The sequence below is a fragment of the Kryptolebias marmoratus genome, linkage group LG13 (genome assembly GCF_001649575.2).
Source record: "Kryptolebias marmoratus isolate JLee-2015 linkage group LG13, ASM164957v2, whole genome shotgun sequence".
Classification (NCBI taxonomy): domain Eukaryota; kingdom Metazoa; phylum Chordata; class Actinopteri; order Cyprinodontiformes; family Rivulidae; genus Kryptolebias; species Kryptolebias marmoratus.
Window position 1 is genome coordinate 7,540,500 of NC_051442.1, and position 27,869 is coordinate 7,568,368.

Genomic DNA, 27,869 nt, shown 5'->3' on the forward strand with positions numbered 1-27,869 from the left:
GGCAGAAAGGAGAAATAAAGTCCAGCAGAGTTACAGTGAGAGCTTAATTTATTCACAATATTACAAACATTGTGGAATTTTAAACCCCAAACAGGCACAAACCAGAAACATTTAGAAGGAAAATGAGTGAAACGTAGCAGACAAAGTGAAATGTTCATCAACTCTCTCCTTATTGGCTGCAACTCAAATTCTGCTCATTTAAATGTTACACGCTGTGAACGTTGGAAACATAATCCCTACTTTCTGGGGATTTCAACAAAACCCTCCGTTGAGTAGATCAAAGGAGGAAGAAAGTTGTTAAATAGGAACTAAAATGAATGTTCGTCCATGTGCTGCTCCTTTTAGCGTTTTTTTTTTTTCACAAGTCTTCCTTTTGTCCACAATATGGGTCTTTTTGCATAATTTATATTTCCAGCCTGCTGCAGGACACATAAGAGTCTTTCCAGCCCTTCAGCCCTGCGTCAGCACACATTTGTTTAACAAACTGAGACGGACGGCGTCTCCGCAGAAATGTTTCAATGCTGCTGGAAGAGGAGCAGAAACACACAAAAATCTCTCTCAGGGTGGAAGAGCATCTGATTTCTGACCAAAATCTGCCATTTTAGGTTTTCCCTCGACCCCAGCCTCTGATGCTCTGACGTCTGGGTGGAGGCTGCAAACGATACTTTTAGTGAACATCATACACAGAACAGTCAACAGGCATTCTCTCCTGAGGGATGATCACATTTTGATAATTTTCTGAAAATAATAATAATAAAAAAAAAGCTTCAACTTTGACTAAACACACAAAAGTAAAAACACTTGTGATTCCACGCACGCACACACTTGCCACTAGTCAAAGATTCATTATTAAAACTACAGGAACTGTTTACAAATGTTATTGAAAAAAACTTGAGATTTTTTTTGTATTTAAAAAGGTACTCATTGCAAAGTCATGAAGACCGGTCAAACACTTGGATGTCTTGATTACAGTATGCAGATAAAAAAAAAAAAAAAACAGGTTAGGCTAAAACGGTAAACTTATCGGTCTAGCAGCTGTTCTGCAAAAGCCACGCCGAGCTGTGTCCCCGTGGCGCTCCTCCGTCGCGCTCGATGTTTATCCTCGACGGTTCGTTCTCTTTTCCTTCGCGTTCAGCAGCGGATTCCCTTCTGCGCCTAATGTAGGCCGATCACGTGATTCAATGGTTTTCAGCAGAGTGCTTTATTTACACTGGGTGCATACCTGCATTTTAGAATTGTACATTAATTATATCCGGAGTAAACCCTTTTTTCTTAACTGTACCTTTTGATATAGTACAGGATAACCTTTTTTATGTTTGATTTCACAGTTTGCAATGAGTACCTTTAAGTGTATTTTTTAAGAGGTCCTGTTTGAAAACAAGAGGACTGTGTAAATGAAAATGAATCTAAATATGGATTAAAGGGCTTTCACTGAGGAAGTAAAGAACTTTAAATTAGTTAAAGACACCTGAAGGGAAGATATTAGACTTACTCTCATCAAGAAAAGTGTTTCAAGTATTACAAAAGGAGCACAGAGAGGAGGGAGTTCTCAGTAATATAATTGTTTCTTACCAATAATCTGCTTGAGGGGGATTTTCACCTCCATGTGCAGAATAGTCACAGCAAGAAATCGTTAGGACTTAAAGTATGAAAGCAGCTTGGAAAACTAAGCGAACTCAGTTCTTCGTCTTCTTGTGTGTTTTATTGTACCTGTAAATACATTTCTGTGAAAATTAAAGAAAGGAAAAGTTTAAATGGATGGAGTAAGGCTCCAACTTCAAATGCTTCCGAATCGGATCTGAAGAAATGTGCATTCTTGTGTTTTTACAAAGTGCTTTGTTCCATTCACCCTTTTTTTTTGGTTTTTAGTGCCATAATTTGAAATACGTTTGAAAATAAGACCATTTAAAAAAAAAAATCCACTACCATCTACAGTACATTTTACTGACATGATACAGTACACCCCCCTTCAGTCAGGCCACTGAAGCCTCCTCGCTGCTCAGATACAATCTTAAAGCTTATAGTAGGTTTCCACAGGTGCGGGGACAGGGCTGGAGGGCTATCGTCTCAGAGAAGAAGGAAATTAAAGTCTAGTTTCTTAAAAGTTTCTGCACAGCAGCTCTAAGACCAAAATGTTCAACAGCTACAACAATATACAAAAAGGCACACAGAAACAGTTCAGTTATGTTCAAAGTGAAAGTACAAAATTCTGACGAGTTTTAATGCACGTTGATGATTGTGCGGACGGTGCTGGGCGGAAATGTTCTCAGAACTTCAGTCCTAGCAGACATTCCTGCTATATTCGTGAATGGAGAGCAGGTTCTGTCAAGCTCTTTTTAAAAGGGCCAAAACAACAACAACAACAAAAAACGGTTGTCATGATTGGGTCCTACAGGTCGAAGTGATTCACCCGATCTCTATCAGGCAAACTACAAGTAAAACATTTATCCAAAACTGATTTTTTTTTTTTTTAACAAGTCATCTTCCTTCCAGGCGAGTTCAAGAACTCTTATTTTCTTTTGTCATCAGTTCACAGATTGAGGCTGTTGGAAAGAGCCTCCAGCTGCTCCTCTCCCAACTTCTGCTTTTCTTCCAGGTCCTTCTGCCGGATGAGCAGCGAGGCCTTGGTCTGGACGAAGCGCCGGTAGTCCTGCAGCTGCTCGGCAGACAGCTGGCGCGTCAGGAAGGTGGAGACCAGGTTCTCCCTGCGGTCCAGGTTATCCTTCAGATCTTTAGCATCTTCCCGCTGTTTACACAGCAGACGGTGGCGACTGTCCAGAGATTCCTGTGTGGAGACAAGAAGGTACAAAACTTTATTGTGTGAAAGCTACTTTTTGATATTTTCAGCTTCTAGCTAGCATTTTGCAGCTTTTGGCTAAAGTTTTGTTGGTTCTAGCTACTTTTTGGCTTATTTTATCTTTTAAACTAGTGATTAGCTTTAACAATCGAATATAACAAATGAATTTATTAATGCATTACTGCAGAAAATTTAATTTTTCTAATTATATCTAGTATGGTTAAAATATTATCATTCCTTATTGAAGTCTCTTCTATTTAAAAAAAGGAAAGCCTGATTTGACTTATTTGACTTCCTTGTTTAAACTGAAAAGTGAGATCATAGTAGATAACAGCGTTGCACCAGCTCCACGATCATATTTCAGGTACAGGACAGTAGTTGCAGTGTGTCCTTAAGTCAATAGAGGGCAGGGTAGATACAAATGTAATCGAAACTGGGATGGAGTTTCGGTGACTCAGTGTAAACACCAGTGTTGCTGATAACAGCAAGAACACAAATGAGCTTCTAATAAGCCCTCTGCATGCAGCACGCTCAGCCATCATGTTTAACCCATGGTCAAAATAAAGAGCTCAATGCTGCAATCAAATGAGACATTCAGAAATATATGTTCTATCAGGACAAAGTTATAAATAATAAAGATTGAGTATTAGAGTAAACACTATCTAATGAACCCGCTCAGATGCAACGTGGATAATCACTTCTCAATATATCACACCATTTTGAAAACTAGTCATCTGCTACAATCACACCAGTAAAGTCCCACAAACATTTAAAATTTATTCCTAAAAAGAGTTTTGGTCGAGATAAAAGTAAAAGCATGATACTAATCTATTAGTAGTAGATGTAGTACTAGTACACATAAAGAAAAAAAGCGTGCAATCGTCACAAAGTTTAATGCTACAATATATCATGTAAAACTATATAAGATTACATTTAATCTACATTTATCTTCAGATGTCTAATAAAGTTCAACACAGATAAGCTCAAAATTGGCAATTAAATGCAGATAAAGCCAGCAGCATTTCTGACATTCCTCATAGTTAAAAACCCTGACTCCATTAAAGGTGCTGTTCAACTTTCTAAGCGGCGTGTTTGCTGTACGAGAGTAAACAGAAGCAGAGCCCTGCTGACAACGTGGGCTTCTTTATCCAGAAGCTCTGAATGAGCTGCTGTGAATCCAGACATCTGTGAGGTTATACAACATAACGTGTCCCAAGGAGCACTTGCTGACGGTCTGCTCTCACTCACACGCTTCAGTGTGTATGTGTAAATAGCATTAGAGGAGAAAGGCACAGAGGTGAAAGGAATCATAATTTCCTAAGCATGTGCTGGTGTGTTAGAGGGCATTGGATTGTTATTAAAACTAGTTTATTTGATCTTTAAAGTTTATTATCAGTCAGAAACGGAAGACATTATATCCTCGTTTTTTTTTCTTGACCTATAAACATTTTATACAAAGTTTAATAATTGTTTACAAATCAGAGAATCAAGTATTTGCAGACTGATACACAGTCTGGCCCAAATACTCTTGAACCCACGCCTTTTCTGTAGCTATGAATAGAAAAAAACCCCAAGGATTCGGTTCCTCACCTTCTCCTCAGCATCTGTGTGCTGGTCCACGATGCTCAGGGCGTTCTGGACCCTGGCCAGCCGCGCGGAGAGGCACAGCAGCAGGTTGACCACCCTCTCCAAGTCTCCGATGAACAGGTTGTACCTTTCCAGCTCCACGGGCTGACAGAGGTCTCGCACCAGCAGCTTCAGCGCCTCCCCACGGGCCGCGTTCTCCTTCACCTCCATCTGCAGGGCTCCACGAGACTCCTCCAGTGAGCTCAGATGCTCTTTAATATAAGACACTAATAAATGCTGCGAACAGAGTGGAGAAATGTTACAGAACATGATTAAATCGGGGCAAACAGGATGTTAGTACCTGCATTTCAAACTGCAGGTTAACTAGTTCTGATAGTTTTGACATTTTTACAGGATTATGTTACAGGAGAAGCTCTGCAGGGCTTTTAGGAAGCAAGAGGAGAGTTACTTTCTAAGCCAAACATTAGACAAGTTGGAGACACTGATAAGAGGAAGACAGTACATCATGTGATAAGAGACACAAGTATCTGTGCTTGAAATGGGTCCTCTTAAGGCCAAATAGCATACAGATGGTATCAATATAAAACCTGTTTTAGCAGGGAAAACAAAGAAAGTTTAAACTGCAGCTGAAAGTACTGTTCTTATATCGTTATGTCCATCTTTTACTGCAAATGCCACAATGTAGATTAAGTGATTTCATTAACCAACAAAACAAATGATAAAATATCCAAACAGCATTTTTAGATTTGGGAGTACGTTTGTCACAGTCCTGAGTGTCAAGAAAAAAAAATAGATACTCAGTTTGAAATAACATATTGGAAGAAGAAACGTTTTTGATAAAAAGAGCTCCACCTTAAAATAATAGAAAGTCACTTATTTTTACTAGTTTAGACAGATACAACGCACTGGTATGATTCAACTAATAATTACCTTTTTCTTAGTGATGTCAGCCTTGTTTTGCTGGTCTGTACCCTCAGATTTCTGGCTGTTAGAAGCAGGAGGACAAGAAGATGGTTCTGATCCTTCAGTTGGTTCAGTGCTACAGAGAAAAAGAGGATTTTTGTTGTCAGTACAACTTAGTTGAATCATGCAACACATGCACTGGAGAGAATCTTCATACAGTATACTGCTTCAACTGAAAATACAATGCACGACTCATCTAAAGCAAGAAGGCCCCAAGGGTGTTTAAATATTAGAAAACAACAATAAAGCAAGCACACGCTGTCTTTGTATCTGCTTACCAAACACACATCCCAGTACATGCGCAGCAGTAAGCAAATAAGCAGGTGTGTCTGTGCATGTGCCGTAATGAAATGTAATGCAACACCAGCCGAGATCAGATCTGGAGCCATCAGAAACCAAGGTAAAGTTTCTTGGAAATATATTATACCAACAATCCTCATTAATTTGTCCATGTCTAAATTTTCAACTTCATACTGTCTTCAATAGTTCGAAAGGAGAGAATTAAATTCATTTTTCTAACTACAGAGTTGTGCGTAAAGTCTAACTACCACCCGGAATGATGTAATATCAAAAATTTGGAAAAATGAATAAAGTATGTCTCCTTCTTGCTGATTCTAACAGTAGAGACTATCATCTGTGACTCTGTGGGATTTAACATTTTACCATCTGTTTGAAAACGTTTAAATTCACCTTTCCGTAGCGCCTTTCTGCTCCTGCTTCTTCTTGTAATGCTCCTCCATCAGCAGAGTGTCCTCTGACAGCAGCTGCTCCATCAGCATCAGCGCCGTCTTACGATTGGCCAGTGGGAAGAGCACCCTGGCCAATGACTGGTCAGCTTTGACTACTGCCTCCACAAGCTCCTCCCACTTAGGTTCCTCGGCAGGCCTGTCCAGGCTCTCCGTCTCTCCTTCTGGTGCTCCCCTCTCCATCTCCTCCCTTTTTCCCATAATCTCACCTTCCGTTTCTGGATTGTTCTGCTTCTTCACCTGCTGACTTATGTCTGCATCAGAGACGGACGTGCAGGGAGACACGGCGGTTTCACTTGTCTGTTTCAGAAGGATTGAGCTGATGGACTCGTCAAAGACATTTGTTGGCGGTGAAGTCTGGACTTCGTCCTTGTTGTCTTCTTCCGGTGGGAGAAGCCAGAGCGATGGATCAGTGGTGACGCCGCAGCTCAGAGAGACTTCATGATTGGAAGGAGGTGGTTGAGCATCGCTGCTTGGCTCATCCACTGACTGCTCCCTTTCTAAGCCAGACTTCGAAGTCCCAGATCTGATGAAAATTAAACAATTTTATTTAGGAAGCCAGGAAACACTTTAGTTGATCTTTATTAGTTCAGCAGAATCATAAGTAACTCTTTAACATTTAACATTCTGAAGGATGGCACATAAAATGATGACATGAGGAAGACACTTGTCTGATAAGTTCAATGAGCCCCACAGAGACACAATAACTGAATTCACAGAGTCTACTCTTACCTGGAGCAAGACGTGTTTTCACAAGTGAGCTTCGTCTGGATGGATGTGGATGAGGTTTTCTCACTTTCACTGATGTTTTGACCTCTGGGTGAAGGCAGGTTAGAAAATACCTCATTGGGAGCTCTGTTGGACCTGAATTCATCGATAATGGGAGCTTGAAACCCAGAAGAAACAGAGTGGATTCTGGAACGAAAGGAGGAGCTGAAGTTTGGGGAGCTGGATCTACTGAAACTCCGTTCTCCAACTGATGCATCTTCTCCAGGCTCAGAGCTCTGCCTCAATAGGGGTTTTCTCGGGGTTTGGTTTTGGATCTGTCCCTGAGTGTTCTTCTGAGCAACGGCCTTGGGTTCTTTTCCCATTTTTTTCTCTTGCCTGTAAGCTTCTCTTTCTTCTGCAAAGTGTGAAGGACCCCTCTCATGTCTTTCTGCTTCTTCAGGTCGAGATGAATGTCTCCTCAGCTTATCGAGCTGCTCAGAGCTCTTACTGAGGGCTGGTAGTTTAGGTAACTTTGATACACCGAGCTCCTCCATGGACTTTCCTCTCTCTGCTACTTTGTGAGCACGCTGCTGCCCCTCAGGAACTTGCTTTACCAAGGATTCTTCTGCTTCGCTCTTCTGAGAACTGAAATTAACATTCAGACTTTATATTTCAACGAGTAGCAGGGATGTCATTCATGCAAACTATTGCAGGAAAAATAGCGTTGAACTTGAACGAAAACCGTCTGTAAGCACTTAGAATATCTTATTCATAAAAAGAGAAGAGGGAATTTAAGCATTTATTAGAAATAAGCCAGTTTATTGGAAAAGTCTCATTCTATTATTCATCTTCTATAGTCCCTGAGTAAATCTTTAGAAAAGAATGTTGTTAGCTGGAGCAGGTGGGTGTTGACTTTTCAGTGCCACAATGAGTCAAGTTGAGATTTACGGCCTGTGCCATGGTGCTCACATCACTGACCTAATACTCTCCTGACCTAAAAACCAATAAAAATGTCCCTATTTGTCTAAAGCATTGGTACATACCTCTGGGTTTCCATAGTGCTAGGCAGCAGAGGATCCTCCTCGTGGTTATGTGCCTGCAGACCCAAAATAAGCAATGATAAACTATGAGACACGTATGAATCCAAAGACCTAGTTTTCTTTCTTTTATATTTTTTTCCAGAAATTTTGATTGAAATTTGATACATGAGAAAAAAAGTTTATCAGAGCTTGACTTTTAAGCTTGAGATAAAACCATTTCAGGATTAAAGAAAAGTCCTAGGCTAATGATTTGTACCTGAAATGCAAGTGGCGTGGAGATGGATCGGTTCCTGAAGAAACCAGCTGGTTCTCGTTGATCCAACAAACTCTCTGCTGAGGCAGACTTTCCCTGAGATGGACCTTGACTCTCCCTCATTTTGGATGAACTTTGCTGGCCAGCATAATGACCTGAGCAGGACTGTGCAGAGAAGAACTGAGCATACCTGTTTTGGGAAAATTAAGATATATTTTAAAATGTGTGAATGAATCTGGTTTAGTATTAAAAAAGAGAAACAACATTCTCCAGTGTTTGGTAATCTGTTGTACCTGATGGAGCTGCTGGGGGAGTCCAAGATCCGGCCAGCAGAGTGAGGTCTGTTGTGCTTCTTCATATTTTTACTTTCTTGATTCCCTGATAGTGGGCGAGGACCCCAGTCAAACGGTTTCTCCCCAAGAGAGTGTCTCTGTCTGCGTGGAGGTGGTAACTGAGGCCCTGGCTGCTGGGGCTCAGCCATTTTCTGGCCTGTTTTACGCTCCATGTACTCCTTCAGAGCCTTTTGTTGCATATGCTTTATGTTTGTCTTTGAGGCGCTCGAGGCTGACAGAGCTCGACCTCTCATCTCAAACATCTTCCGTCGTGCTGCAACCAGTCCCTGCTCTTCTTGCTGCTCAGGCTCCTCTCCCTCATACTCAAACAAATGTTTGCTTTCATCACCAAAGGAATGGCAAGCTGAGTGGATGGGTGCACTGCCAATCTGATTGAGTTTCTCAGGCTCAGAGAAGCACATCTTCTTCTGTTCTGGAGTCAATCTTTTCCTGCCTCCGATGCGTGCCACCTGGGGCTGGGCCACATTTGATGGCCTCCCATTTTCCTTCTTCATCTCGTTTTGATTCTCCCAAACTTCTTCTTGTATGCTCCCCTTCTCTGTCTCCTCAGATGTCACTGAGAAAGTGAGAGTGGCTGTGGATGTTTCAGAGTCCTGTGATGAGCAGAATGAGTGAAAAATTGTAGACCTGTACTCCGGTTTTTGCTTCATACAGTGCGGCCAGGAGAGCTGCAGGTCCCTCCTTTTAAATGACGTCTCTCTTAGAACTTTACACTGAGCATCCTTCAGCTTCTCCTTGTAGTACTTTTGAAATGAATCATCTAGAGTGTTACAGGCCAAGGATGTACCAGCTCCTCTGTCATTCTTGCCTATGTCATCTTTTATGGGTTTCTCATCATCATTTATTGCTACATCTTCTTGGTCTGTCTTGTTAAGGAGCACTTCATTACTTTTCAAAGGGAAACCAGAATCCGGTTTAGGCTGTAACACTGTCCTGCTGGCTCCAGTGAGGTGGTACAAAAGTGGGGTTGTTTCTTTGTTTATTCTCTCACTGGCAACATCCCCCAACGGCTGCCGCTTCCCTCTTTTTGCATTGTCCTCGTTGTAGTTGGACTGTTTGTTGCCAACCTCCTTTTTGTGGATTGCTGAATATGGTGGGCAATTTCTGTCAGGTCCACAGTAAAATATAGGGTTGCTGGAAGTGTGCCGGCCAATCTCACGACTCTGCATCATGTCAATTTCTTCTAACTCGTCGAAGCTTTGACAGGATTGGGTCAAGATTAGGGGTGTTTTGTAATTCTCCTGGTCCTGGCTCTTGAAGGTCAAGTCCTTTCCCATATCAACCTCCTCATCATCTTGAACTGTACTGCTAGAGGAGTGTGATCTCGCTTGTCTAAACAAATTATCCATTGTGCTGTGACATCTCTCTTTATCTCGTAAACGATGGGTCTCTAACAAAACGGAGGCCTCACTTTCAGCTTCAAAGCCACTGACAGTTGCAGAGTGCGTCCTCAAACCAGATTCAGACGGCTTACACACTCCTGTGACAAAGTAGAACTGGCCCTTATGTCGAATGCTGCTGCTGACAAAACTCTGACCAGAATTCCAGGTACTGGCAGCTCGAGTTGGCTCTGAACCACGCTGGTCTTGAGCCGAATGCGCCCTTTTGCGTTCACTTTCAAAATGGCGACTAGATTTGTTGTGATGGTCTCCATTACACCCAGCACTGCCAAGAGGCTGCTTGGGCATCAGCTGCTCAGGTTGGTTTGTGCCCCGAGGGGGTGACCGGCTCAAGATGCTTGCAGACCTCTGCTGCTCAGAGGCAGCTTTGTTATCAGCGGCAGAAAGCTGTTCTGGTTTCACCTTGGCCTGATCGTGAAGCTGGAGGTGTGGTCGGTAGACTGGTGGATGCTGGGTCTGTGGCTGCTCCTGCTGAGAGCCTCTCCATACCGAGTACAATGGGTCAGAATTGTATATGCCTTTCTCTGGGTTAGATGTATCCAATTTTGGAGAATTCACATTTTGGGAATGAAGTCTATGGTTGGGTTTGAGCTGCTGTTGTGATTGTAGTTGCAGGGGTTGGAATTCAGTACCATGGGGGTGAACCCTGCTGTTCTCCAAGTTTTTAGTGGCAATGAAGCTATCAAGGCGTGCTGGAACAGGAGGGGGATGGGGAGGCGTCTGAGCACTTAGGGACCGAGTCCTCAAATGCACCTCTTGTTTAGAGTGTGTTTTGTTGTTAGTGTGGAGACTCTCATTGCCATTATGGCTATGATGGTTGACATTTGTGTTGTTGCGATATTGCTGTGAAATAGCTTCAACTGAGCAACAGAGCTGATCCATGGTCTTTGAGTCGGACTGCAGAACCTGGGCAGGGTGGTAAAAGGACTTTACATATTTAAGGTCAGCATAATGGCTGAATGAGCTGGACTGTAGGTCATCTGGCAGGAAGAGAGAGGGGTAATCTGGAGCAGTGGACCCACCAGAGAAGGAGCTGTAAGCAGAGTCTCCCTTGCCGTGCTGATGGTGGGCAAGATGTTCAACAATGCTGCTGTTGGACTTGGCTGGCGAAAGCCGGCTGACAGGCAGGCTCAGAGGATGCAGGTCCACGTTGCTCATTCTTTCAAAGTGGAAGCTGTAGGATTCCATGAAGGACTGGGACAAATGGCAGGAAGAGAAGGGCAGGGTTTGTAAAAAATGTGTATGTGTTTATGCAGTGATGCATGTGTCCTCCTTGTTGGTAAAACCTGAGAAACTACGGTCAATACATTTCCACAAAGTCTGTTACACTTGTTCCAAATCAAGTCATTTTTCTTGTCTCTTTTAAAGCCTCTTGAAACTGCTGACTCCTGGAGAAGAAAACACAAACAAAGAATGGCTATTAGTTTAAAATCTTAAGTAAAATTCAATCGAACATCTGAGGAAAACAACAGCTCCAAAATAAAATGGACAGGTAAAACATGGGTTCTCTAAGTGCAAATGGAAAAAACAACGTAGACATGCTAGACTGATAATTTAATACAAACACTCATGTTTGTGTTAAGTTATCAGCTTGGCACTCACACAAATGTAATGGACCACACTTTAACATCAAAGAAAAATACTTTCTTTTTCATCTCCACTACATGCCTGGCAGAATTTCTTCATCAGTAAGAGTTACATTTCTGCATAATTATCTGGAAAAATGGTTACTGCATTTCTAAAGTGCATTTTACTCAAACACTCTTTGAGACAAGAAAATGATAAGCCTCTTGTGTATAAAAAATGTTGACATTTTTAGGTCAAAAACAAATTTTGCTCTACCTGTTATATGTTATAAAAATAAATCTGACAGTACTAAATAAATGTTGCGTTTTTGCATCTGAAAGCTTAAAACAGAATATAAGAAAATGTTTCTGCCAACCCAGATGAGTTTGTGGTATATGAAATGATCTGTTTACCTTTTATACATATTTGATATTTTGGTGGAAAAAGGCCAAACAATCTTGCAGTTCTCGAGCTAATAGATAATATATCCTATAACATTTTTAGAATATGAATTTGATGGCAAACCATTATACTATGAATGTTACTGTGCAAGTTCTATATTTTAAGCCATTTTTGTACTTTTTTCCCCCACCAATAACACATTTTTACAGCTGCTTTGGTTTATAGGTCAGCTCCATTAACCAACTGCTCAAGAGGATTGGGTGCAGTTTTGCATCAATAAGCTTTCTTATTAGGGGTTTAAGGTTGGTGGTACACGATGCAGTGCACTCATGAAATAGCAAAAATATTTGAAAAATGTAGGGCTTAGTCATGTGACGTGCATAAGGCATTGCAATACAGTTTTCAGGCATGTAAAAACCTTATTTTTTCCTTTTTTTGTGAGACACCTTGCTTTTTTATGTTCAACAGCATCCTAAATTGTATTTGTATAATGAGTGCTTGTGTCTGTCACTAAGCACTCATTATAATAACGTTCAGTGTAGATATAATTCATTTCAGGCTATGACAATGAAGTACCTATAAAAATAACTGCAAAGTCTGCATACATATTTCAGAAGAATATTTCAAGCATAATGTGGTTATGTTCATGACATCTGTTGTTCTACTATTTGAAAAACCAGAGTTGTCCAACCTGCTGTTTGAGCAGCAATGTGAAATAAATGATGAGTACTAAATCATTTAGAATAGGACAAATGTTTTCATAATCAAAAAATAATTAGGTTATATCATATTTTTTTATGTGTATGACATATTTATTAAGTTCTGTTCATGTGAAAACAATACAATTTTGTACACTGAGGTCTTTGCATTCAAACAACTTTCTAACATTTGAAAAGCCTTTGTCGTTATCAGCTATAGCCAAAAAAAAAATCAAACCATTGTTGGTAAAAACAAACTCCTGTGAGTTAATGATAGGTTTAGGACTCTAATGACAGGACTCTCCCATGGCCCACATGCCTTCCCTTAACTTTGCAATAAGGATTAAAGCTGCATACTTGTCATGCTTTCATAAAAGTAAGTGTTGCTAGCAAAACAAAAAAAAAACAAGCCAACCAGTTAATAAAACAGTGACAGTGCAGAATCAATATTAGGCCTCACCGGTGATGGAAACGGCAAGAAACCTTGCTCACATCCTGAATCTGTTTAGTTTAGTTAGTTTCTTTTGATTTCTATGAAACAAATATTATTCTAGTTATGCTAAAAACCAAACTAACTAAAAACTTTTTCTAACCTACTCCATGTTTGCTGGCTGAGCTGAAAAACTTGCATCAAACCTAAAGTTAAAGGTGCACTTTTTGCATAAATACAAAACCCACCTTCCAAGAGTTTTAAAGAGGATTTATGAAGGGCCTTCTGATATGTGGTGTGTTATGTGTGGTTGTAGTTTTCAGCCTTACTCTCTCCTCCGAGAACAGAGAGAGAGGCTCCCAAACAGGGGTGCGCTCAAGTGGAAGTGATGGAGGGGACAGGCAGTGACAAAATGTACAGAGAGGAGCCAAACGAGAAGGGAGGGTGAGAATGAGGGTGACTGGCCCAGACAAATACTCTCACACGCAAACCACAACAAGAGACAGGAGAAGTGAACAATGACAGCTGGGAAGCTGAGCACAGGTTAGAAGATTGGATCGACAACTGCGACTGCGAGGCACACAGAGAATCACTCAGACAACAGCTATGCAAGCTGGGTTGAAACAACACGCAGCAGCATAAGCTGGAGAAAAAAGAAAACACTCACCCAAACTTTGAGTCTAAGTCACTCACTTTCCTGATTCCCATCTGAAAAGGAAATTTGTCTCCAAAGACTAATCTTAAAAGCAGATTAGCCAAATGATTTCTGTCCTCGTTTCTGTTTCAGAACATTGTTCTTCTTCTAAAGAACGACCAGGCCAAGTTACCAGGAGAGCCAGATATTAGAGGGAAGACTTCTAGTGGGTCTAGTTCTCCCCCCACTGAGACCTGAGGCTGCCTAGTGAGAGCCACTGATTGGCCAGCCGATGACGTCCAGCTCTCCGATGCACAATGAGCGCAGTGGAGGGAATATTTCACTGCTGCAGATAGCTGCTAGAGCTGCCGGCTGCCCGAACAACAGAAAGAGAGGGGCAGAAAAAAAAAAAAAAAAAGAGGCCTCGCATTCCTGGCTGGCTTCAAAGACGGAGCAGAGCCGGGGCGCCATTCATTCCCAAGGCCCTGAGCCTGGCACATGGAGACTAGCCAAAGCAGGAGGGAGGACAGAGAAGGGGAGGAGGGGGATATTGGTGGTGGGGCGAGTGGGTGTATGGGTGACCTCCCAGCCTCCTCCCCGAAGACGGGGGGGAAAAAAAAAAAAAAGTCATGAGACCAACTTTTCCCCACAATCACCCCATTTTTCTCCCCCCTTTTGTTCGCCTTTAGTTTCTATCCGTTTAATAATTGTAGTATCATCCCTGTTTTCACTGGCTTTTACAAACTGAAACAAGAGTCAAAATGAGAACAAAACTCAACTCTTACAAAAAGCGTGTGCCTGTTATAAACTATAAATCATTAAGCAGGACACAGATCCAGCTACTTCATTGGGTAAATCCATTCTCAATAACAATGTCAGTTTTCACAACTCTTCTGTGATTGTTCAGTGTCCAATAAAGACCCATGTTGCCTCCTTTATTGTTTTCTATTGAAGCTGCCAACACAAGTGCTCAGCTATGCAGAGTTTTTGTCACTGTTAGCATGGTGTCAGACAAACGACGGCAAACGACTGCATCCATCTTCTGCTGGTGTCTGTAGCTCACACTACCTGGTGATATTGTGTGTTTATGATGGGTAAACCCATAACCACTTTCTGTCTGGGAAAGTACTGCATCCTGCAATTAAGCCTAACGATCCAAAAGAATTTGAAGACCGTATTTTTTGATAATACATAACATAGAAAGGGAAGAGGTTAGGCTAGGACAAAAAAAATTTTTTTCCTAATGGAAGACTGGGCTCATAAAACTAACCAATAACAAGGGGAGAAAACGAGGCAAAGCTGTTCTATGAAGGGGGGAATTAAGGATAGGAGGGGGGTGTTAAATTCTTTCTGATTGTTTTCCTTTTATTATTATTATTATGTGTTCCTGGGTGACCCTCGCCATGCAGCCACAAGACTGGACCACCAAGCCTCAGAGTATTAGAGATGGCTGAGAAAAAGCAGAATTAGACCAACTTTGTTTACACAAGTCTTGTTTATAAGATCAAACCTATAACCTCTGTTAGTCCTAATAAACCCACTGATTTAAAGAACAGGTTAAAGGACCTTCTAACCTCCTGATGAAGTTAACAGAAGCTTTTTATCAAACCTGGGGTAAAACAAGATTATTTTTAAAACTAATGTCCAAGTTGCAGTTAATTGTTTTTATAAGGTAGATTTGAAATAACTGGCCCGTCAAGTTTATTTCTATGAATAAAAAGAGACTCAAATCCGCCCGCGAATAAAATCATCCCTCGCCTTTTAGTTCTGTGTAAGATGAGAACCAGCATTGTAAATCTTAATTTACTAATACCATTTCTTTTAATAGTGAAAATGTCTATTGAAGAAGTAAACAACTCATAATTGTGCTCTGAAAATATAAGTTTTGTGTAGCAAACTGTGAATCTCTTGTTTAAACACTGGAGAAACTTCAGACAGCACGTAACTTTCATTGTCTAAAAAAAAAAAAAAAAGAAAAAAAAAAGTTGAACCAAAGCAAAGAGTCGTGACAGAGATTTCATTAAAACAAAAACAGACCAGATATGAAGCACTGCTTTGACTCAAAACACAACAACAAAGATGTAAATGAGCACACTGTCTGCTCACAATAGAAGTTATATATGCTGCTTCCTTTATAGGATTAAAATTATTCCACTGACCTTTCGTCCCATCTATGTAAGCCTTTATCAGACTGTGAGCCGCCATTATAATTGCAATCTGTGACAAAGTACCTGGTACTGTTATCACCTTGTTAGTCCTTCTACGTGTGTTAGCATGACAAGACGTGTTTCACGAATAGCAGGAACTATTACAAAAGTAGTTCCTGCCATAGGTACCTTGGAAGATGTTTTGATGTCAAATTGCCTGTAATCAGATTTTAACAGTATGATGCCATCACAGCTGTGCAAGATACAATAAACTTTACTGCTTTTCAGATTAGTTGTTGGCTAACTAATGAGCATCGACTACTCACGTCATACTCTTAAACTGTTCTAATAACTGCAAGGTTATGACTTTCCTTTTGGCATCAAATCTCCAACAGGACCTAGAAGACACTATTTCTATATTTCTAAGAGACTGAGAGGAAGTTGGCTTTGAAAGGCTGGAAGTGGTGTGAAGTCGTGAACTAACAGTAGCAAGGAATGGAAAGGCACCAACATCAGCAGCATTATTCCTCCTTCTGTGTCTGTCACCACACACACACACAAAAAAAACAGACTCAATCACATCTACATTATGCGAACAGGGGAGAGAAACTGTGGCTGCGTGTTGCTGGGCAGTGTTCACATCAGTGTCTGAAATCTCTAGCTGACCAAGACGAGCTGTCACACTTTAATAAGCTCTGCATTCCTGCCCTGATCTGGCCTAAAAAGCAATACCAATCTTTACTCTACTTTATTTAATGTTTTCACCAAAGGCTGAAAGCACTAAGACACTGATATATTTGCAAGGCTTAACATGGACTGCAGGACAAGTTGGATAATGACACAAAATGATAAGAGTCTATTAATAATATACTTTTACAAAAAAGTTCTTCTGTTCTTCTTCTCCTCTTTAGTCATTCATTAACATGAAACTGTATTGTTCCTTGTTGAGAAATGAGCTCAAGACTCAGTGAACGACTTATTATCTGGGCTTCTGCAAAGACAATTACTTTTGTATTAAGGACCCCCAGGGGTTTGCAATATGATCTGGCCGAGGTGAGTTTAACTGGATACTGTAGGAATTCCTCTGCACTAAAATAGTTCACAGCTGCAGGCCATTTAGCTTTGTTTGTGTGTGGGTGTGTTTTTGAGTGTGGTTGCATGTCTTTTAGCCTAAAAATAAACTTGAAAATTCATTATTAGGGCAGCTTAAGACAGCTTTTGAAGTCTTTGGTACATGAATTAAAGTCCTGACTTGAGTCAATGCTCAGATGTGAAATGATCACAAAAAAGCAGAACTTTGTACGCTACATGAAAAGTATGCAAGATGGCACTTTAAAATAACCACTTTGTCTTGAGGAAGAAATACAAGTTTTTCATGAGTCAGTAAACAGTAGTTATAAATTTAGTTAGTATTAATCAAGACCTTAACTGCATCAGACTCCACGATTCACTCAATATTATTATTAGAAAGTGCAGTGACAAAGGGATCCTAGAAGACATAAAAAAATACATAAGAAAAAGAAATCTCAAACCAGGAAACAGAGTATATACACACAAAGTAACCCAGTAACAAATGACCCAGTTCCTGTTTCAAGGTGGGAAAAGTCCTAATGACTCCATCATTATGGAAACAGTTTATCTTTTTAGAGAAAAAGCCCTCCATTGTTCATGAGTCTCTCGTGGCTCCTTCAGCTCAGCCTTCATCTATCAACTGTTCCTGCAGACACTTTTTGTAAACAGATTAAACAGAGAAGACGATGTGGTTACATTTTCTTTAAGCAACATTTGTCTTTCTATTCAACAATCGAGGTGTAGGTTAATGAGTTTTAATGACTGATAATCTTAGAATTTATTTTCCATTTAAACAATTACTTATAATACCCCAATTCCAAAAAGTTGAGACGTCATGTAGCAGGTAAGTAAAAACATAAAGCAATGATTTGCTAATTTCACAAACCAATAATTTAATTTACTCACAATAAAACAAAGTAAACATATCAAATGCTTTTAAACTAAGTAATTGCACCATTTTATAAAAAAGAAATGCATAAAAAAAAATCTGATTTGATCCAATATTGAAAATACACCTATAGAAAGTTGTTACAAGAAAGTCATGTGGAACATAAACAAAAACTACTGATCACTTTGGACCAGCGAGCTACAGCCGAGAGCCCACAGCAGTTAGCTCCGTGTCATCCGGCGCTGCCAGGCTTCAGGAACCATCTCTGTCCTGCTACATAATGAGCGGAGCTCTGACCAGCTGACCACAGACTCACAGCACACAGAGGAAGTCACCCATGGAGGCCCCTGTGCTCGTACTGTGACCGCGATGACACCGAGTGACTTCACCAGGGACACACGAGGCTTATAACAGATAAAACAGAGACACTGATGTTACCGTTCTTAGGAAAGAATAATAAAACAATAACTTTTCTGTTACTATGAATAAGCGCCCATATTCTTACTTAGTAACGCCACCAAAACCCACTGCCAGGTGAAACAGCTGTTATATGTTAGAGGAACCACATAAAAAAAAAAATCTGGTTTCAAAGTCCCAAATAAGTCACCATTTGCTTTCCTCTTAATTTAGTGTTTGTTGTTTTGTGTTTAACTGAGTGTTAAATTAACCACGTTCAAGAAAATTAAAAGAAAAGTATTGCCGACTCATCCTGAATTCAGAAACGCACACAAAGTACACATCACGTCCCTCTCTTATGACTGCAACTTCAAACAAAAACACCAGAACAGCTGATGTAGAACGATGAGCCGTTTGTACTCAAGCTGACCAATCAGAGCGCAGGAAGAGATCTCCAACTTCTGTTATTACATGAAACGTGCACGCTTGGAGAAGCAATAAACTCATTTAAGAGCCCCCATATACCAGTGAGCTACCAGGAATATCTGGAGTGTCAGTCTTTTATGTCTATTTGGTGTGCGTCACTTTATCTGAAGTATATTCAACATGTTAAAAATGCTGGCAGTACGAAGAGACAGCAGGGGACTTCCGCTGGGCTGATTCCTAATATATGTTTGGCATGTAAAATGTTTCATTGAAACTGTAAAAACAACTAAATTAACATCTAACAAAAATGTCTTGTTGGCAAGTAAAATAGTTTAACTACAGCTAGAACAAAAGAAAAAAAAGGCATTAAAATAATGTGACTTTACACATACGTATGTATATATTGTGCAACTTACGTAAGGTACTAATGATGGTAAAATTAAAAATAAAAACTGTAAGCAGACCTATCACATCCTATCACATTGTGATTTATCAAAGCTTTTTTTTCCCTTCTCCCAAACAACAGCAACTAGAGCTGCGGCTGGCACAGCAGTTGAAGCCGTTCTTGCTGCTGATGGGTTAACATCAGATTAAACCCTATGAATTAGGAATGGGATGTCACTCAAGTTCATATGCATGTGAAGGGAGGTGATATAAGATGTATTAGCAGTAGAACAATGCATGGTTCTTGAAAGATAATGACCTATATGACTTTTTGCAGTCCAGACAGTCCTTTGTGATACTGATATTGTGATGATGGTTTTGATATATTTTGCAGCCCTTATAGCAAGTGGCAATATCGTGGCAAGAATATTTGGCAACTACTTGAAAAATGCTTCTTACATTCCTCCATTATTTTAAAACATACTATCAGATCATTTCACTCTGTCTACCTAACTTTTCTTTTTCTACACGTACTAACATTGAGAAACTTGGTTTATTCTTCATTTCCACAATTGCTGTTGACAGAAAAATGTAGAAGACCAGACAGAAAATGTCGACATCAGACACTATAAAGACTATAAAATACTGGCTACGCAAGCACAGCCACAGTATCTATCAGCTGGCTAAACACCTGACACTTTATGGCAAAATGGTCCTCGTGTTTTATCTCTGATAGTTTGGGTTCTTGGCAGAAGCACATGGACAGGAATGTGCTTGATAAGCAGCTGTGTCAGGAAGGGCAGGTAACGCAAACAGGTTTTTATAGTCAGCACACAAAGCCCTCCATTTGAATGGTTAAAACCAAAAATGCAAATGTTATTCAAAGATTAAACTTTTCCCTTGTTTGCTGGCTTGCTTATGTAACATAACTAGACTTTAGGCGTGCTAAAACTTTTCAGCTATTTTGCAGTTGACTTTTTCCACATGCACACAAAACACTAAACTCTTCTTCTACATTTCTGAATAAATGCCATTAACTTGTGCAATGATCTCATCAGATATTTGGACTATGTACACGGCTACTGAACATATCTGATAAGAGGACACTTCCCGGTAGAACAAAAATCTGCATGCAAGATGATCACACAAAGCCAAAAAAAAAATCCTGTTCTATAAAGCAACATTGTTTTTATTCATTATGAAACAAAGCACTAAGTAAAATAATAATAATAAAAAAAGAAAACAAGCAAAGAAGGTATCTAAAACTTGTTTGAGAAAAAGGTGATTTCCTCTAACACAAATTTAGGCTCAATTTTGTTTTGCCATCTTAAAGCTCCCTTGCCACATCCAGTTGTTATATCATAAGGACACAGATTTAGCTCCAATACTTCTTATGTAATAACATTGCATATTTGATCTCGCAGTAAGAATATACGGGAAGAATTGCCAGGTTAGCAACATGCCAGAGGCGATTTTTTTGCAGACGCCTAAGCACCAATTATGAATGCATGAATTACAAGCGTTAGCAACTGCCCTGGGTTAAAGCGCTTTAAAAAGACAACCATTTCATTCATTTAGCAGCAACAGACGGAAGCACTAAGACTATTAGCCTTTAGCTACACTGTTGGCAAACACTAAATTTTATCCTTCTCCCTTTGCAGTCACATAGATTCTAAATCTTGACATCAACACTGTATCCTATTCCCTTTGAAACCCTCCGACCACAATATTGGGTGTAGGTGTTTTTTCCTCTCGTAATTGTTCGACCTCCCGGCGTGGCTGAAGTCAGGTTACTGTACTCAATGAGCTGTGGAGCTCCAAGACGACAGCATTCCTTGCATGGTCTTATTGCTCCCCTGGATCTGTCTAATATGAGGCAATTATAGGCAATGAATGGACAGTTGTAGAACACAGAAAGTAACACAAGCTAGTTTGGATGGAAAACCCACATTCCAGACTTCAACGGTAAATAGTCCCTGGCTGTAATAAGGACTGCACGCTGAGATTCACGGTTGAAGGAAAGACCCTACACACTCCCAAAGGTCCTTCAAAAGATCAAGTTTATCAAATGAGAAGGTTTAATGGCACAGCTTTCGGTATTAAATGACAAGTCGGTGACATAACGTCAGCAAAAGTTGCAGAACCGGCACAAAACGAAAAGAAATGAGGATACAAGGAAGTCAGGAATTTTGAAAAACATGTCCACTACTATGATGTGACGAACAGATAAGCTTCTAATGCACCATTTTCTTCCTGCCAGAATGCTTTAAGAAGCATGAAAAGGTCAGTACAAAACACACAATACGCTGAACTGCTGAGCAGCAGCTTCAGAACAACAAGCAAAGATTTGCTCAGTATTGCATGTGAGATTTGCATTGCAAAGCAACGTATCAGGCAGACAGAGACACTGTGTGAGAGCTAACAATTACCTTTTTATGATTCCCACTACCCCCTCAACTCAACATGGGTCATAATTAAGTCAGCAACAGATCTGAGAGAGGATATATTTTAGAAGGTGGGAAAAAAAAAAAAACCTTCAAATTTTTACAAATCTATTTGAGGAGAGACTGCATAGCCATTGTGACCTGCTCAGTCAATGTTTTCATCCAATGTCAAACATATGGAGCACACTTCCTTGTAAACCAGACAGAATCAGTCAAGTTGAACTGAAAATTACCAAACTAACAGCATGTCTTGTGCTAAAAGGTGCAAGAAATGACTCAATTAACTAATTAATCTGTCAAGTTGTACTGAAACTATTACAGTTCAGCACCCACAGAGACCTGTATGAGGAGCATGTAGTCTTAAGATTCAAGGTAAGATTGCTCAGTGATCAGTAAATGGTTGCATAACTCCGTGTAGTCAGGGTTGTAACACTTTTATGGCATGTGAAGGAGGAAATTAAATGTTTAAAAACAATTCAGTTGTGAATTCATAAATTCTTTTCAAAAGCAAACAACAACCAAAAAAAAACAACAACTGATGATTAACCTAGAAAAATGTACGGGCTTACTTTTGCTCTAAATGCAAACCATACTCGGGGCTATTTTATCTTTACATGTCTGTCTCCCACTCATTCCTTTGGCAGAGACTAATGTTAATTCAAGGCAGGGACAAGATGGACGCGTTGTGCTTTCTACAGTGTGAGAAAAAAAGTTTGCAACTCATCTGCTTTGGCAACTTTATTCCGCCCACAGCTACATAGTAAAAAGAATGAAAAACTAACTAATGATTAATTTAATCAGAGTGCTGTCATAGTTATTTTTTTACAGTGTACTTACAATGAAGACTAACAATTTTCTATCCAAGTCATCTAAACGATCGAACGTGTGTTAGAGTTCAATTGAAAGTACAAATGTGTGTCTAATGAATGGATAATTTCACAGTCACTCCTACACCTCCAGTTATGGATCATTATCCATTGTACAGACGTCTGAATTACTTGGCAGCAAGTTTTAATGGCCATACATTTGAAACTAATACAGAAACCCAATAGTATTGATCATTATGCTCTGGAGTGGAGTGATTTCTAATCTCCATTGTGCTTCCAACACCACAATTTGCCACAGTGGTTAATTTTAGGGACGTGATCACAATGAGCTCATTTTACTGCTGGCAGCGCAGGTTTCCTACCTCTGAGCAGAAGAGGAGAAACGGATTGGGGGTGGAGGAGGAGGAGGAGGAAGGAGGGATTTAGGACTGTAAAACAAATCACAGTGAGATTAAACATCACCAGGAAGCAGTGCAATAGGCTGAACTTTGCAACATGGGGTAAGAAAAATGGTGCGAAAGGCGTATAACCACTGGCATGTCTGCTGAGACAGTTTCCACTGACACAAAACCATCTGGCATTACAAAATAAACCTGTTTAGGCAATTTAGTAGTTTTGATTCAAAAGTTATATATTTTTTCTTTGCACTGAGCACAGTGTGCAGCTCAATGCTTAGGAATCAGGAATGTAAAAAAAAGAGACATTTCAAACAAATGTGTCTTAAAGTTAAATTAACTAAGTAAAAACGGATTATTTTTAAATAAATGGTTAATCCAACATTATGTAAAAACTAAAGATACTCACATTACAGTTATACATAACCTGAAAAAAGAAATAAAGTTTGTCATTTAGGAGACTAGAGAGAATGTTTTACACCATCTTTGCTAAAAAAAAAATAATTAAAATGACTATTGCTCAAACTAATCTTGGATTATCAAGAATTATTAAAAATCAATCAATCCATTGAACCATTTTTTTGTTGTTACTGTAACTACTGACCCATAATTCAGGTGTTAGGGACACCAGACTCTCTCTCACAGACACAAAGCCTTTGCTTCCAGCCTTGCCAGACAGCTGTAAATGCCTTTTTTATGAGCTGACATCACAGCCATGTTAATGCGTCTGTAGCCAACTCTCGTTTCAGTGACAACTCCTCACACACACCTTTTCATCAGGGACTATGCAACCGGAGAGGGTCTAACAGTCCTGCTGAGGATTTATTACGGCGGTGCAGTGTGCGCACAAACCCCATAACTTGTCTACTTCTCTCCATTAAAACCCACAAAAGTAGACATGGTCATAATTTATAACTATGTTGGTGCAGATTCTTAGCTGTCCGGAACATAGCCAAACAGAGACTTCCTTTCTTATTTCTTGAGGATGTTTCACCTCTTATCTGAAAGAGAGGTGCAACATTTTCAAGAAATAAGAAAGGAAGTCCAGTTTTTGTTTGTTTGTTTTTTCTATTCAAGCGCTTTGGATTACTTTGTTTTTATACCCATTTTGAAATTGGACTTTAAAAAGTTAAATTCTGCAAAGGCTGACTAAAAGGACTTTTTAAAACTTTGATGATATTACAGTCAAGAAGGTGTGTTTGATTGTTCCCAGGCACATTCTTTGTAAGCTGCATTATCTTTATGTTGTTTTATGTTGTTTTCATGAGTGGCCGTTAGTGCTTCTGTTAATTTATTGAAATAATTTTGATTAATAATGTGGTTAATGGCTTTGTTGTTTTCTTGACCAGCATATGACAGGAATGGCAGGAGAGTCTTTTTAGATATTTTATGTTGCCTTAATTTTACAAACTCATTGCAAAGTTGTGGTTTTAAAATAGAAATTTCTCCAATTAAAATGTTGCAGCTACAGCTCCATCTGTATTTCCAAAAAAAAAGTAAAAAAAAAAAAAAAAAAAAAAATGGATAGCAGAGCATGAAGTATTTTTAAAAACAGTTCATATGAGAAGGCTACTCACTCCTGCACTAATACCCATGTTATATGACACTACTATTTTACAACAAGGGTCCTAAAGAGCCAAATAAAGGAGTAGGTGTGGTCTTGTCAGAAAAACAGAATGAGTAGACCTACACACATAAACACAAATACTTTCCAACCGGTACTCGGGGGCTCTTGTATCAACCACCAATGACCTTTGACATCCATTTTTCTCAGCTTTTACATCTTTATGCCCTGCGTCCTTTATGTCTGTTAAGTTATATAGGAAACCTTTCTGCTCCTTCAACAAAAGAGGGAGGGTCTGATAACACAATTACTGACAAGTGCACGGTCAAACCCAGGTTTTTAAAAACATTGCCGTTGGCTACAGAAAGACCCCTGAACTGTAGATAAGAAACGAGACAGAGAGCTGAAAAGGCTACACAAAGTTTGAGTGTAAAGTATGGGAATACATTGGACTTAGGTCTCCTGAACGCGCTCTAAAATCAGACGCAATGTGAGGGATGTTAGCGATGCGAGGAGGACGACGCAAGCCTTAAAGCTGCTCATTGAAGGCGCAGAACAAACAAGCAACATATCTGCATCCTGGAAACGGACATTCTTGGTTACGCTTCAAGTATTTACATTATAAAAATCAGAAAATTATTTAAAAAGGAGACAGTTTTCTGTTGTGGGACGTCAACTAGCGGCAAAGCTCTAACAAACATGACCAATTTTTGACTTGATGTGTTTAGGCATTCCCCTATTTATTATCCATTTGTGTCATCCTGTTACTTAACCTCCAGTTGTTTGTGTGTGTGTGTGTGTGTGTTAGTTTAATAATTTAATAATCCCGCAGAGATACATTAACTTGTATATGCCAATGTAAATTGGCCTCTCTCCTCTTGAGGGTTCTCACTCAACAGAATCAAATAATCTGCCCTAATACTCTTGTCAGTGTTTGATGTGACCTTCCAGGTAGTTATTTCAGTGACGTCACACACATTGCTGAATATCTGTTCATACATTATAAAATGTCTATCAATCTTATCAGCCTTCCCAGGGAGACTGTTGCCAAAACCTCTGAACCACTCCAGAAGATGGTGACTAAACTTAACGCTAACTTGGGTTTAATTATTATGCGGCAGTATCACCACGGTGTTACAAAACCCTTTAAACAGTAACCTCTGCATGACATAATGCCATCAGACTTAACAGCTGGGACTTTGTTTTTCATTTATCTCTTGCACAATTGATAATGTGTCTGAAGTACTTTGGTCAACATAGTGGTCTTTACTTTAAGCCTAATCAAACACGCACAGTCATTCCTTTTTTTTATTATTGTTATTATTTTCACTGTATCCCAGTTCTCTTTTGTTATTCTAACAACAACAGCAGCAGATTTAAATAAAGTGGTTAATATGATTAGCAGTTCATTATTTCTAAATGATCGTAATCAGTCTGGATCAATTGTTGGACTGTGACAAAAACATAAATAAATTCCTCCCCTCTTAGTATGATTTTGCTTCTACTCGTTTTTTTGTTGCCTTAGGAAGAAATACGCATTTTCCCACAAACATCAGTGACTGCGAAAGTGTCACATCATGCAGGTAGGAAACAAGAAGTTGGCGATTCCTTTTACAGGAAAGTGCGAACAATGAGGGCACTACAACAACCAACAACCTGTTAACTGATTAAAGATACGACACCTTCCCGCCACCCTTACATCAGATACCTTCAGTAAAGTTCAAAGCAGCACCGCACTGATAAGGATTTAATTCCTGCAGCGTTTGATAATCTGAATATTGTCTTGTGTGTAATCCAGTTTCCCTGATTCTTTTTTTTTTGCCTTAATAGCCAATCTTGGCGCTGCAGAGAAAATTTCTCACAATTTACACTGAATTCACATTGCCAGACCTGTGAGTTCATCCCTGCAGAGGTGGGCTGGGTAAAAGGTCACACAAAGAATGTAAACACTTGAGTCTTAACCCCACGCTCAAACGCACGAGTAATTTTCCACTGCTTGAAAAACACACCAATAAACAACATACTGTCCTGTCCTTTAAGCCTGAAGCAATTACCCGTTTCCTTTTTTTTTTTTCTTTCTTTCTTTAGATAAAGAGAGCCGGTAAAAACAACAAGTATGACGAAAGAGCTTGTGTTTCAACACCCAGGCTACGTTTACAGGCAAGTCCCCTATGACCCTGCTGTTTTTTTATATCCTTGCTCTTATGTTTACTTCCATCTTTTGTTTCCGGCTCTCTTTCGTCTTTAAAACTTCCTGCAAACACACACACACACACAAAAAGCATTAACTCAGGCTTTTGTAGACACCTCCACCTTCCATGTGACATTACCAAACATGCGCTTTAACCGTAACTTGGCTTTGAGTCTGGTTACAGTGCATGTTGTTGTTTTGCATGACATGGTTCTTAAAGCAACGCGACATAAAATGAGAACTGTATCAACAGGTGCTCGTGTGGGCACCTTTGGATTCTCATGCCCAAGTGATCGGTCACGTTTTGCGTACGCCTTAAGCTCAAAGGGACATCTGTCCTGCACGAAGATCTGTGTAAAGGGTCTCTGCAGGCAGGGTCAGCAGGCCTGGGCACAGCGTCCACACAGAGACGCCGGTGTGCTCCTCCTGCAGCCACCATCTGACCAACACACCGCATGAGTGCATCAACAAACAGCAGTGTCTGGTTTCTCCCTCTGAGCAACCGTGCCACAGCAGTGGTGCCCTTTGTTCCCACTTTAAATAAAACATAGTTACCCCCTCCGTTTGGCAGAAAGGGCCCTTTGTGCATAATTCAGAGCCACGTATCAATTTGAGTCAAGCAGATGAGGTTGGACAGTTGCATTTCTGTCAAACAGCAGGATGTGTGCAACACTTAGAAGCAGACAACAGCAATTAAATGTGTTGATAACAGTACTTAGAGCTGCTCAGCCCATTACATCACTCTAGAGGTCAGGGTAATGTCCAAAATATTGATTGTGTGTCCCACTTTTAAAACCCCAAAAATCAGTAAAAGTGGAAAAGGTGAATTTCTAGTTTCACTGCTTCCTAATCAGACAGCACCTAACCAAATATGAACTAGTAAAGAGGACTCATTAATCAGTTAACTTAAAGGTGAAATTAAAGACTGCACAAGGATTTTATTATCTGTATCTATCAGGTTAGAAAAGGGTGATGAAAGCAACATTATGTTCAACTGAAGTAAAAACATTGGTATAATATTTCAAGTCCCAAGAGATGAGGCGCAGTTCATTCGAGGACGCATTTTTTTTATATTATTATTTTCCCCAAAACGACTAAACTAAAAACAAACATCTAGTTTAAAAAGAGTTCGCTTTCTTTAAATAAATAATATTAATAATAAAATATATACGGTTGTTGTCGTAAGATATAAATAAATAAAACGGTAGCCGAAAGGTTGACAGGTGGTGTTGGTGGCAACCGAAACTGAGAAAGTCACACTGGGCGATACTGAAATACACCTGTCGCTTCGCTTACCTGACCGCTCCGGGAAACTTTCTGCTTTTCAAACTCGTTTCAGCCTCGTTTCCTTCGACTGGCTTTCTTCTTCTCGATTCAGAGACGATGGAGGTAAAAAAAAAAAGACGAGCTCAACAGGGCCAGCTGCCTTTTCCTGTGGGTGTACGGTGCGCCTGGCAACAACTAATGAGCTTTCCTTTTCCTCCACTCGCAGCTAGCTTACCTTATTCCTCCCCCTGGGGACAGAAGCGGATGACAGGTAACGGAGGAGCAACCGAGC

The 27,869-nt window shown here is 39.9% G+C and overlaps 1 protein-coding gene across 2 annotated transcripts; it reads right to left on the bottom strand.

Annotated features, from left to right (window-relative positions):
• Positions 1–30: 30 nt before the first annotated feature.
• shroom1 (shroom family member 1) lies at positions 31–27,799 on the bottom strand. 2 transcript variants are annotated; one of them, XM_017421395.3, is made up of 9 exons: positions 27,608–27,799; positions 8,388–11,235; positions 8,098–8,284; positions 7,845–7,897; positions 6,826–7,446; positions 6,038–6,619; positions 5,315–5,423; positions 4,388–4,660; positions 31–2,785 (listed from the first exon to the last, which is right to left on the bottom strand). In XM_017421395.3, exons 2-9 carry the CDS (start codon positions 11,033–11,035, stop codon positions 2,531–2,533), a joined length of 4,728 nt encoding a protein of 1,575 aa, XP_017276884.1. In that variant the 5' UTR covers positions 11,036–11,235; positions 27,608–27,799; the 3' UTR covers positions 31–2,530. The 2 variants fall into 2 exon arrangements, with proteins under 2 accessions (XP_017276884.1, XP_017276885.1); XM_017421396.3 differs by lacking the exon at positions 27,608–27,799 and adding an exon at positions 13,611–13,879.
• Positions 27,800–27,869: the final 70 nt, after the last annotated feature.